The sequence below is a fragment of the Rhinoderma darwinii genome, chromosome 3 (genome assembly GCF_050947455.1).
Source record: "Rhinoderma darwinii isolate aRhiDar2 chromosome 3, aRhiDar2.hap1, whole genome shotgun sequence".
NCBI classification, from domain to species: Eukaryota; Metazoa; Chordata; class Amphibia; order Anura; family Rhinodermatidae; genus Rhinoderma; species Rhinoderma darwinii.
The window spans coordinates 370,637,089-370,649,200 of NC_134689.1; the positions used below are offsets into that span (position 1 = coordinate 370,637,089).

Sequence of the window (12,112 nt, forward strand, 5' to 3'; positions counted from 1 at the left end):
TCTATACACCTTCTCTTTCCTTTAGATCCACTTCTGGCTTTGGCTCTAAAAACTGCATCAAAACTCTGTCTGATTTTACCTTTATAATAGTAGTAAATTGCAATTAAATAGATTACTAAAGATTTTATACACAGAGTGCTGTGGAAACATTGTTATGGACAAATGTGTATAGTGCGGTAGATAAATTGTCGTAGTTCGGGATTATAAAGAATCATTTCACACAGCACATACACTTCTTTTTGTCATCGTTTATATGCATAGATACGTGTCGGGCCGTGTTATAGGACCTTAACATGGTACCTTTTGAGATATCTGTGTTTACTCTCTATTACTGCAGGCTACCTGATGAGAATGGAGATTCCAAAACCAGTTCTCAAGATCAGAATCGTGGGCGTTTTTGGAGTGCTCCCTCACACAACAAAAAATGGGAGACCGGCAGGGGAAGACAAAACTGGAGACAGAACAAGGATAGGAGACCAGACAGAGAATTTGCTGCAGTCAGAGGAAAACATTGGACAAGAAACAGAGAGGAACATTGGAGGAGTCATGGAAAGGGCAAAAGTGCGTCAGAGGGGAGACCCAGGAGGACACTAGAAGATGGGCAGCATGTGGACAATGGAGAGGCACTGCAGAGACCAAATAAAGTGTTGGAGGCAGAGATGGGACCAAGCAAGAAAGAAATGTCAGCGGGACGAGAAGAGGTTCATTATGAGACAGAGAGCCAAGAGAAGCAGGAGAAAACATCAGGAAAGCTAGAGGGCAATGGTGATGATAGAGTAGAGAAACCTCATGACAGTGACGGTAAGGACAGAACACGTGGTCAACCAGCAGTGGTGGAAGCTGAAGAGGGACTGAATGACTTGGAAATGAGACTAGATCGTGTGAATGAGGAACCGGCAAGAATAAATGCCCAGGGGTTGTTAGACAAACCCGTAGACGATCAAGTGGGATCTGAGACGCGAGCAGCCAACCATGGAAGACCAGCAGAGAGAACTGAGAGGGTGGAGAAAGAAGCAGAGACATGTAGATTGGATAAGGAAATGCATGAGCTGAGAGTGGTGGATGCAAAAGTGAGCATAGAGGCTCATGAGGAAAAAGGGGGGAAGAATACAGCTCATGAGGATGCAAGTGTGCCAGCGGATGTTCAGGAGAAGGTAGAGATGCCAGCGGATGTTCAGGAGAAGGTAGAGATGCCAGCGGATGTTCAGGAGAAGGTAGAGATGCCAGCGGATGTTCAGGAGAAGGTAGGGATGCCAGCGGAGGCTCAGGCGAAGGCAGAGATGCCAGCGGAGGCTCAGGCGAAGGCAGAGATGCCAGCGGAGGCTCAGGCGAAGGCAGAGATGCCAGCGGAGGCTCAGGCGAAGGCAGAGATGCCAGCGGAGGCTCAGGCGAAGGCAGAGATGCCAGCGGAGGCTCAGGCGAAGGCAGAGATGCCAGCGGAGGCTCAGGCGAAGGCAGAGATGCCAGCGGAGGCTCAGGCGAAGGCAGAGATGCCAGCGGAGGCTCAGGCGAAGGCAGAGATGCCAGCGGAGGCTCAGGCGAAGGCAGAGATGCCAGCGGAGGCTCAGGCGAAGGCAGAGATGCCAGCGGAGGCTCAGGCGAAGGCAGAGATGCCAGCGGAGGCTCAGGCGAAGGCAGAGATGCCAGCGGAGGCGAAGGCAGAGATGCCAGCAGAGCCCGTGGAAGGGGCAAAAATACCAGTAGAGGATCAAGTGCAGGCAGGGATGACAATGTACACTCAGAAGCAGGAAGAAATTGAAATGGCAGTCCAGGAGCAGGCAGACACGATAGTTTTGAGTCCGGAGGATAAAGAGGTGAAGGTTAAGTTGCAGGCTGACAGAGTGGAGGCTCGGGACGAGGCGGGGAGTAGAGTGGAGGCTCGGGACGAGGCGGGGAGTAGAGTGGAGGCTCGGGACGAGGCGGAGGGTAGAGTGGAGGCTTGGGACGACGAGGCGGAGGGTAGAGTGGAGGCCCGGGACGACGAGGCGGAGGAGAGTAGAGTGGAGACCCGGGACGAGGAGGTGGAGGGGAGAGTGGAGGCCCGGGACGACGAGGTGGAGGGGAGAGTGGAGGCGGAGGGGAGAATGGAGGCCCGGGACGACGAGGGGAGAGTGGAGGCTCGGGAGGAGGAGAGTAGAGTGGAGGCCAGGAACGAGGCAGAGATTAAACCTCAATCACCCAGGAGTAATGTGGAAACCGGAAAAATGTCAACCGAGAAGAACCCTGGTGAAGAAACTAAGCTTGAACAGACGGCGCACAGCGATGAAGAACAACAGAAGATGATGGAGAGACTCCTGGCAGAGGTGAGTAGTGAACACTTTACCGATTTGTTAAATGGGGGGAATATGAAGTCAAATTGCAAGAAATAATTGTTGAGGTTGAAAGAATTAGGAGAAGCAAAACAAAGTTAATTTGCAGAGTGAAAAATACAGTAAGGCAACATACTAGTTATAGGCCGTTAATGCACAACTAGGGCCCCATATAGCCCCCCCTGACCACACCACCCCCATATCTACTATTGAGGAGTAGGACCAAAAAGAAACCATCCGCAGTGATATCAGCAGCTCTGGTGGGATTTGATTTTCCAAATGAAAGGTTTCATAGATAATATCTACCTCCAACTATGATCATTCATTTTAGATAATATCTTTATAGTGGACAGAGCTCCAAATCCCCCGCTCTCCTTGACACGTGACCACCTGCAGGCACCGCTAAGGCTGAAGATGGAGTTATCCAGTGAGCTCCCCCTAGTGGTGGCTGCAAGCATCCAGAGTTTTATCACTTTCTGTATGTACCTGGCATTATATAGTACTAAAATTGTACTATAAAAAGACACCCTTTTAGCATCACTACATGGCAGCATGTTCTGTATTGCGTAGGAGCATCTGGCTGGATTTTAAATGTTATGCGGCAAATCTTCGTGAAAGGAACGTTTATTTTCTTGATGATAAAAAAAAAAAAAACTGCAGCAAATTTTTGACACTAACCCTGAGTATTGGTGACCTTCATCCCTGGAGAAGTCCTGGGTGTATTGTGCTGCTGGTGCAGCCTCTATGTGCCTCCTAACTCTTCTGGAAACAGCCTAATAATAAATATAATGTAAAACTAATTTTTGAACTGACCATAACCGCAAATGGAGGGGTGTAAGTATCACTGGCAAGGCATATGTCGTCCTAAAGAAGATCAACAATAATTTTTCTTCTATACAACTATTGTAATGTATTCATTGCTCCATTATTATAAATGGCTGAAAAATGCAGTAACATTATAATACTTTGACAATCTTGGTTATATAGTGCCCCCCAGTGGCGAATGTGGAGTATTTCAGGAGGGTATTTTCTATACACCAGATTCTACCAATGTACGTCTACTTACTGCTACTGTTTTTGTTTTTTTTTTGCTTTATTTAGATTAATTCTCATGTTTGTGAAAAGGATGTCCACATACAGCCTCTTCAGGGGGATTTTTCCGAGTTTTCAGAAGTTCAGGTGGATCGTGGGAAGTTTGGACACATTATTGAAGTGTATGGTTTCTCTCCCCAGCTCAGTGCTGAGGATCTCATGGAGCCCTTTAAGGAATACAGGTAATGCTGCTAAAAAAAAATGTATTTTCTCGTCTTCTGCCTACTGCTTGGAGATCTGATTATTTAGCAACATCTAAAGTAAAACTGGTTATCTATTTTAATGTCAATCCCTGAAACTTTTGAAGATTGGAAACAGAAACCGGTGCACTTAAAGCAAACTATCCAGCTGCCGGTGCGTTCCCTTGAGCCATGTGCTCCCAGGGTCATTTGGACATTTTGCACCTCTGGTAGCCGAATTTCACACTTTTTACATGTACAAATAAAACCTAAATTACAAAAGAAAAAAATGATACCAATTCTCATAAAAAAAATAATAAAAATTGATACTTGTGGCTCAAAGTGTGACCCGGAAAATAAAATTTCAGGGTTCATACATGCCACATAGGCCTGTCTACATGCACATATCTTCACAAAATCACCAGAATTGTACAGGCCAAAAATCTGGTTTTAAGCTGGAATTGTAATTAAAAAAAGGTAACAACCTATATAATACAGGGATTACATACCTTAAAAAGTGAGAACACGCCAAAACCTATATGCAAATTTAATTCTAGAGTATATATGTTTATAATATCACTCCTGTTCTGGAAAAAATAAATAAAAAGGCAGCTCATATGTGATAGTCCGAGAGCAAGTATTCTAAAAGACCCCTCATATGTGACGGAGAGCAAGTATTCTAAAAGACCCCTCATATGTGACGGAGAGCAAGTATTCTAAAAGACCCCTCATACGTGACGGAGAGCAAGTATTCTAAAAGACCCCTCATACGTGACGGAGAGCAAGTATTCTAAAAGACCCCTCATATGTGACGGAGAGCAAGTATTCTAAAAGACCCCTCATATGTGACGGAGAGCAAGTATTCTAAAAGACCCCTCATACGTGACGGAGAGCAAGTATTCTAAAAGACCCCTCATATGTGACGGAGAGCAAGTATTCTAAAAGACCCCTCATACGTGACGGAGAGCAAGTATTCTAAAAGACCCCTCATATGTGACGGAGAGCGAGTATGTTCTCTGATTGATAAGGAAAGGTGATCACATGAACAAAAGGTGATGTCACCCCTCCCCTGGAGTCCTCTACAGCAATATAGGGGAAGGGGGAAGATCACTGATCCCCCTTCCTGTCTCCCTTTACGTTGCCAGCACTCCCCTGCTGCCCACCCTGCCTCCTCCACACATGCTGCAAGTATATCTAGCTCCCACTTCAACCTGCTCTAACAATCCTTGTCTCGCTTTAAAACCAAGATTCTTGGCAGCGTCAGGACCTAGTACGACGGCGCTTGGAGCTGTAAATTAGCCAGGGGGGAGGATAGTTAAGCATTACTTGCTGTCCTCTATTGGATTAAACTCTGTCTGCCCATCAGCGCCGCAAGGGGTTAATATAGTCAGGGTGGGCATTCACTTTAAATCCAACATTTTGTGCTGATTTCTTAATGAAGCACTACCAGCAAAAAATGTTTTGGGCCTCCTTTTTGTAATTGATACTGGGGTTAGAAAACTCACCTATGGCTTTATCTTGTAGTTTCACTCGCCGTTCCTGGTCGCTATTAGGTCACATGACCCCCGCTTTGACTAACTGAATCTTACAGCGTCTGCCATGTGGTCAGGAAGTCCGTCTGTTTATTCCTATGAGACTCACATTGAAGTTTTTTTAAATAGATATTCCTAAAAATAATCTATATACTATACAAGTAAGATACTTCTTTTCTGTCTAGTATTATAAAGCCATGTAACCGTTTTCCACATATAATGGCAGTCAGATCATTACTAGGAGTTTATTGCACATTCTTTTCCTATCATCAGTCCTTGTTAATGCCATTGAATGAGGAGGTTTGTGGAATGAAGCCAGTGTTATTTATCTTCTTTTCGTGCCTTTGCAGAGTCCGAGGCTTCCGCATGCAATGGGTTGATCAAACTCATGCCCTGGGAATATTTTCCAGCCCTGAGGACGGTGAGTTGTCACACTTAGGAATGCAGCATGCCCATAGAGCACGGTACAGCCCAGAGACACGTTTACCTGGCACAGCCCACCGTCACATCTGACTGGCGCATTTTATTCATAAAAAGGTCTAAAATTTGATGCAACATTATGTGCCACACATGAATAAATCTGCCGTAATGTGTATGTAGCATCGCTGTAGAATGCGGCACCCCAACAATTGTGAGATGATCTTTTCTAATTTGAGAAGTGGCTACGCCTGTGCGTTCACTTTCTATTACAGTGAGCGGGAGATAAAATGAGATTAGCTGAGCATCCGCAACCACTTTTCTGAAGGGAACAAGGCACCGCCATTCTCGCAGTTGGAGGAAAAACCCCAGTAAATGTCTGTCTATATGACTTGGACACGCATGAACAGATGGCCCGACAGTTGGATTTTATTTTTTTGTGGTTTTTCTTCTCTTTTAATATTAGATTTAATGAACAGTTTCTATTCCTGCACTGGAACGTAAATAATAGGACAGAGAAAAACTTGCCACATGCGGGCATATCCTCCTGCTGGGTGTAAACACCAGGTGCATGGCGTAAGGTCCGGTCAGACAGAAGGATGTCATGTGGGTGACCACATTGCATTGGACATCTGTTGTATCTGATTAGTTTTAGCTTTACTATAACTGATTTTGAATTGCTGAAATAATGAGTAGAACATGTCACCAGTCGTCTTTCAACCTACATGTCTGGTATAGGGCCTGGCAACCATAAGCATTCCATCATCCCATGTAAAGGTAGGTCTGGGACTATAGATGCTGCAAACTAGCACTCTCTTTACTGCAAATTGTGGAACCAGCAAAATCTGCTCTTGTTGAAACATTTATTTCAGCTCGTTTTATGAGCTTTTAATGATTTCTTGCGCTAGTTACGCTATACCTAGAATTGTAATTGCAGATTTTAGATAATGTAATATTGCACCAGAACAGACTGTTTTACCTTATGACGTGTAATAGAGTTCATTAGAAAAACAAGTCAGTGTTTGCTCCTGCACCTGTTAGACGCCCATTAGGACAGCTCACCTGTCAGCTCAATTAACCCCTTCCTGACCAGCCCACGTAGAAAATGGGCTACAGCGCTGGTCCTTGTGCCTGCAGCCTGTTAATCTGCGTTCTCCTAATGGAGCGCACAGACGTTCCTCGCAGCCCGGCAACTCTCAGTACTGGCTGCTACTAGCAGCCTTAGTACTGAGGGAAGACAGGTGGGGATCACAGCCGTGATCCCCCACCGATTAACTCCTTAAATGCGGAGGTCCATAGCGACCACCGCATTTAAGGAGTTGCAACAACATCGGCAACAACTGTCTGGTATAATACCCTGCAATACATAAGTATTGCAGGGTATTATAACAATGATCCAACAGTTGGAACTTTAAGTCCCTAGCGGGACTAAAAAAAAATAAAAGTAAACAAAAGTATAAAAAAAAACAATGTACAAATATAAAAAAGTAAGTTCCAAGTAATAAAATTAAAAATCACCCCTTTTTCCCTTATAAAGTCCTTTTATTATTAGAAAAACATAAACTATGCATAATTGGTATCGCCGCGTCCGTAATATAATGATCTTTATCCCGCACGCTGGATATGGTATCGCCGTAATCGCATCAACCCGCAGAATAAAGTAAATATGTCATTTATAGCCCACGGCGAACGCCATAAAAAACAATTGACGTTTTCACGGCCTGACTCCTCTAAATTTTAGCAAAAAAACCTGTGGGATCAAAATGCTCACTATACCCCTACATAAAAATTTTTAGGGCTGTAGTTTCCCAAATGGGGTCACCTTTGGGGGTTTCCACTGGTTTGGTCTCTCAGGGGCTTTGCAAATGCGACATGGTGCCCGAAAACCAATCCAAATGACGCTCCTTCCCTTCTGAACCCTGCTGTGTCCAAACAGCAGTTTATTACCACATATTGGTTATTGCCGTAATCAGGAGAAATTGCTTTTCAAATGCTGTGGTGTTTTTTTGTTTTTTTTTGTCTTGTAAAAATGTATAATTTGCTACGTGTTAGTGGAAAAATGTAGATTTTTATTTTCACGGTCTAATTCCACTAAGTTCAGCAAAAAACCTGTGGGGTCAAAATGCTAACTATACCCCTAGATAAGTTCCTTGAGGGGTGTAGTTTTACAAACTGTGTCTTTTTGTTGGTGTTTCTAATGTTTTGGCACGACACGACTACGTCAAACCGGACATGGTGCCTAAAATCTATTCTAATAAAAAGGAGGCCCCAAAATCCGTCCATTCGCACTAGGGCCACATGTGGGACATTTCTAAAAACTGCGGAATCTGCAATAAATATTGAGTTGCGTTTCTCTAGTAAAACCTTCTGTATTACAGAAAAAAATGGATTTTCTATAGAAAAATATGAAGTTTATACATTTCACCTCCACTTTGCTTTAATTCCTGTGAAACACCTAAAGGGTTAAGAAGCTTTCTAAATGCTGTTTTGAATACTTTGAGGGGTGTAGTTTTTAAAATTGGGTGACTTATGGGGGTTACTAATATAATCTATAAGGCCCTTAACCGGTTCAGGCCCGGGCTATTTTGAGTCTTTTTTTATTTGTTGGGCTAGCGACATGATTTTTGCGATGTTTTTTCCATAGACCATGCAGGTTTCTTTTTTTTTTTTTTTATCATTTTTATACACACCCTTTTTGCTATTTTTGAATTTTTAGGCTTAAAATTTGAAAGTAGTAAAAAAAAAAAAAAAAAAAGCTTTTTTACTTTTTAGCTATTTTCTGGTAATAACATAGTTTTACCCTGTAATTGACCTTTTATTTGTTATAGTTATTGTCTACTGTAATTTTTTTTGCACTTTATTTTACTTTTATTTTTTTATTATTATGGTCTGTCCCTCAAAGGTCAGACCATAGGTTTTTTTCTTCTGTTACACCATATATTTCCACTGTAACTGGGGCTGCACAGCTAAAACCTGAGCCATGAATAGTCTATGGCGCAGGTTTTAACGACCCCGACCACCGGCCGTATATACACAGCCAGCAGTCGGAAAACCGGTTAAAGCCGCTACAAAACTGAACTTTTCCACAAAAATATAGGTATAGGAAATTTTCTTGAAAATGTGAGAAATTGATGCTAAAGTTCTAAGCCTTGTAACTTCCTGGAAAAATAAAAGGATGTTCAAAAAACGATGCAGACATAAAGTAGACGTATGGGAAATGTTATCTAGTAACTATTTTTTGTGGTATTACGATCTCTTTTACAAGCAGATACATTTAAATTGAGAACATTGCTAATTATTGCAAATATTCTCAATTTTGGTGTTTTTCCCAAATAAATACTGAATTTATCGACCAAATTTTTCCACTAACATAAAGTACAATGTTAGGAGAAAACAATCTCAGAATCGCTTGGATAGGTAAAAGCATTCCCGAGTTATTACAACATAAAGTGACACGTGTCAGATTTGAAAAAATAGTCTTCGTCCACAAGGCCAAAACAGGCTGTGCCATGAAGGGGTTAACATATTGTTCAATTTCTTACATCAACCTGAGTGGCAGCTTGAGGAGGGGGGCTTGTCTTAGAGCATCTTTTAGATATCCTAAGTTAATAGGTTCTGTCTTGTGGCAGACTACCTTTAAAGGGGTTCTCCACTTTGGAAAATCTCTACTTGTTAGAAGGGTGTATTGACAATAAGCTGATCACAAAGTGTCCCCTCCTGGGACCCACAGTGTTCAGCTGTAATCTCTGGGGAAACTGGTCAGTAAGACTTCAACTTTCCTGCAGCGCCACCATATGGGAAATTAAGTGTTACACAGTGCTCATTTATGTCAATGTGTTGTCTGCGTAATGCAGGCCAGGACAGTCCTACAAAGCGAGAGTTGGTCTTTGTAACCACTCTCCACTCTGGCCAAGGGATGAGGATCCTCAACGAAGTCCCCCCACCCACCGCTGTTAACACAGACATCCCTAATCGGGTACATGGAAATTGGTTTTGTAAACCGGACAACCCCTTTAAAGAGGACCTGTCTACTCTTCCAAAAAACTTTGTAAATTACATTATTTAAAGTGAATGTATCATTGATTTATTAGTTTCAGAAATACATTTCTGCATGGTCTGTGAAGACCGTACAGCAGGATGTGTGTGCTTTATGACAGGCTGCAATGAATAAAAGTTAATGGTTAGAAAAGTTTCAATAGTTTGTCACAAGGAAGAGATGGAGTACACCCCACCTCCCCCAAGAGACCAGGGTGACGGGGGAACCTCTCCTGTGTATATAGCATTGCCAACCTGCATTACTTAGGCTCCAGTACTACACCTGAGTGGCAGCCTGTTATTGAGTCTCCTGCCCTCTGCTGACCCTGACTCGTTCTACACAGCAAAGCTGAAAAGTACTCTACAACAATGTCAATCTATTGTGTGCTCCAGTGGCCAATGTGAAACTAGAATATTTCAGAATTTTTCATTTGGATAGTCACAACTGAAAAGTTTAGACATTGCTGGTGTAGTCTCTCAGTCCCAATTCTTTTCTATTTTTGTTTTCTAGTGTTCACCCCCTCTGCGTATTGTTTGCTGAAATAAGTATGTTATTCATATGTAACACTTGCCCCCTGTTGCAGCTTATGCCGCTTCCAGCCAGATGCACCCAGATATGAAGTTTCGCCCTTTGTCTCAAGGCAGCCGACAGTCCAAGTTCCGGGCATATGAAAAAGCAGGTGAGGAAGGGCCCTACCATCTGTTATCTTACGTGTACTATGGGTACACTGCAATACAAATTCTTTATTTATTAAAGGGACACTGACATATTTTTAATTATCCCTTGTAACTTCCCTATGTAACTAATAAATGGTGGCTGTATAGAGGGCTGTCATTTAACTTGATGACTTCTCATGGGCATTTTGGGTTGGGGACGGTGCCCAAGGGGCCCTAAACAACACTTTGCCACATTAGTGGCGACAAGTAGCACATATGGCATGTGATGGTTGGGGGGCATTTGGTGTATATTTTGAATCCGGTCGAAGAGCTCCAAGTTGCGCTTCTGGTTGTGGCCAAATGGCATGGTTTACCAAGGTCTGCGATCACTTTGTACTGGACATCACTGGGAGTCCCAGCTCACAGACCGTCATGATGTAATCTAATGACTTGTCAGAGAACCCCCTTTAAGCTTCGTCTTATAGCTTAGGATGCGCTACAGTGTAGTTTAATTTGCAGCCAGTTCAGGCATAGTCAGGTCCATCAAAGAAGTGTTAAATACGTCTATATGACAGGATAGCCTGATGTCAATGCCATTTACACATCCCATAAGTTTCTGTAAATGTGTTTTGCTATCGGGAGAGCGAGCAATTACCATTACACATCTTGCTACTTGGTTGGGGGGATGGTGAGTAAATTTGCTTCGGTAAGGGTTTTTTTTTCTGGGAAACCAATGTAATAATTTTTTACGAGGTATAGCAGCACACTTTCTTTTTTTGGACTTGGTGCTGAGATTTGTTGCTTTATAAAAACGGGGTCATTGTGCTAGTAAGCTTGTAACCGGAGGAGACTGATGGTGCAGAACAGTCTAATTCTCCATCACCCCTAATATATACAGTAAACCAGTCATTCACAGCAGGCACACAGTGCGAGGCATTAATGTTATACTCCCATATGGTGCTACTTAGCCACATGCTGGCTTTTTTTATCTACGATGTGTGCCGGAAACTGTTGCTGTGAATAGCGCCACATGTAACTGTGCTCGGGATGCCTGGAATAATACCCCCTCTGCGACTTATTTGATGTGTTACTGGATGCTTTGTATGTAATATTTTTTTTGCCTGGTGGGAATACTCACGTTACATTTGGATTGAAAAACAAAATTGTGCCTCTTACCATGACGGCACCATTGAAGAGAAGGTTGTCCATCAGGGACAGGAGAACTGGATATTTAAGAAAACCGCTCATACATAGCTTCAATGAATTACCGAGGACTGGAGAACGCTTCCTTGGTTAATGGAGTTTAGTTACATGAATATATATATAGACACACTTTTTTTTTTTTTTTTGCTTGCAATACCAAGAGTTAAGCAAACTATCACCTTAAGAATAAGGAAAATGATAGAGGTGGGAATATTAGGGTGCCGTTATTTTCGAGGAAATAAAATAACCGGTAAGTGTGATTACCGTTTTCTAGATGGTCTGAAAAAAAAAAGCGTGGGTATTCTCTGACTGGACTTACATTACTCACCCTGCTGAGATGAATCCATTACCTTGAGTTAAGGGTTAAGTCCGGGCCTCCAGATATTCTCTCTACTGTAGGCAGGGACTGTGCATCATGCCTCTGGTAGGAAGCCATTTTCCTCCACTCTGTGCGCCAGCGGTTGCTTCTGGTCTGGGTCATGGATAAACGGGATTCTTCTGATGTTCCCTTGCATACCTCAAGGGTTGGCGTTCATCTGGGTCGAGTGTTTTTTTCAAACTATATTGCGGCTTATATTTGTATATTTTATTCAATTTTCGGTATAGGAAGCCCCTAAAAAAACGCTATGGAAAAGTCGGCATAGAGAATATAAAATTTGACGTAAGAAGTTACCCCATACATATGAGA

At 42.9% G+C, this 12,112-nt stretch overlaps 1 protein-coding gene across 1 annotated transcript in view; it reads left to right on the plus strand.

Annotated features, from left to right (window-relative positions):
* LOC142750505 (uncharacterized) overlaps nucleotides 1-12,112 on the plus strand; it is a 41,384-nt gene that overhangs the window by 20,388 nt on the left and 8,884 nt on the right. Inside the window, exons 6-9 of the mRNA XM_075859507.1 lie at nucleotides 338-2,303; nucleotides 3,411-3,583; nucleotides 5,463-5,533; nucleotides 10,149-10,244. Of these exons, the coding sequence (XP_075715622.1) occupies nucleotides 338-2,303; nucleotides 3,411-3,583; nucleotides 5,463-5,533; nucleotides 10,149-10,244 (2,306 nt within the window). The remainder of the gene's footprint in view (nucleotides 1-337; nucleotides 2,304-3,410; nucleotides 3,584-5,462; nucleotides 5,534-10,148; nucleotides 10,245-12,112) is intronic.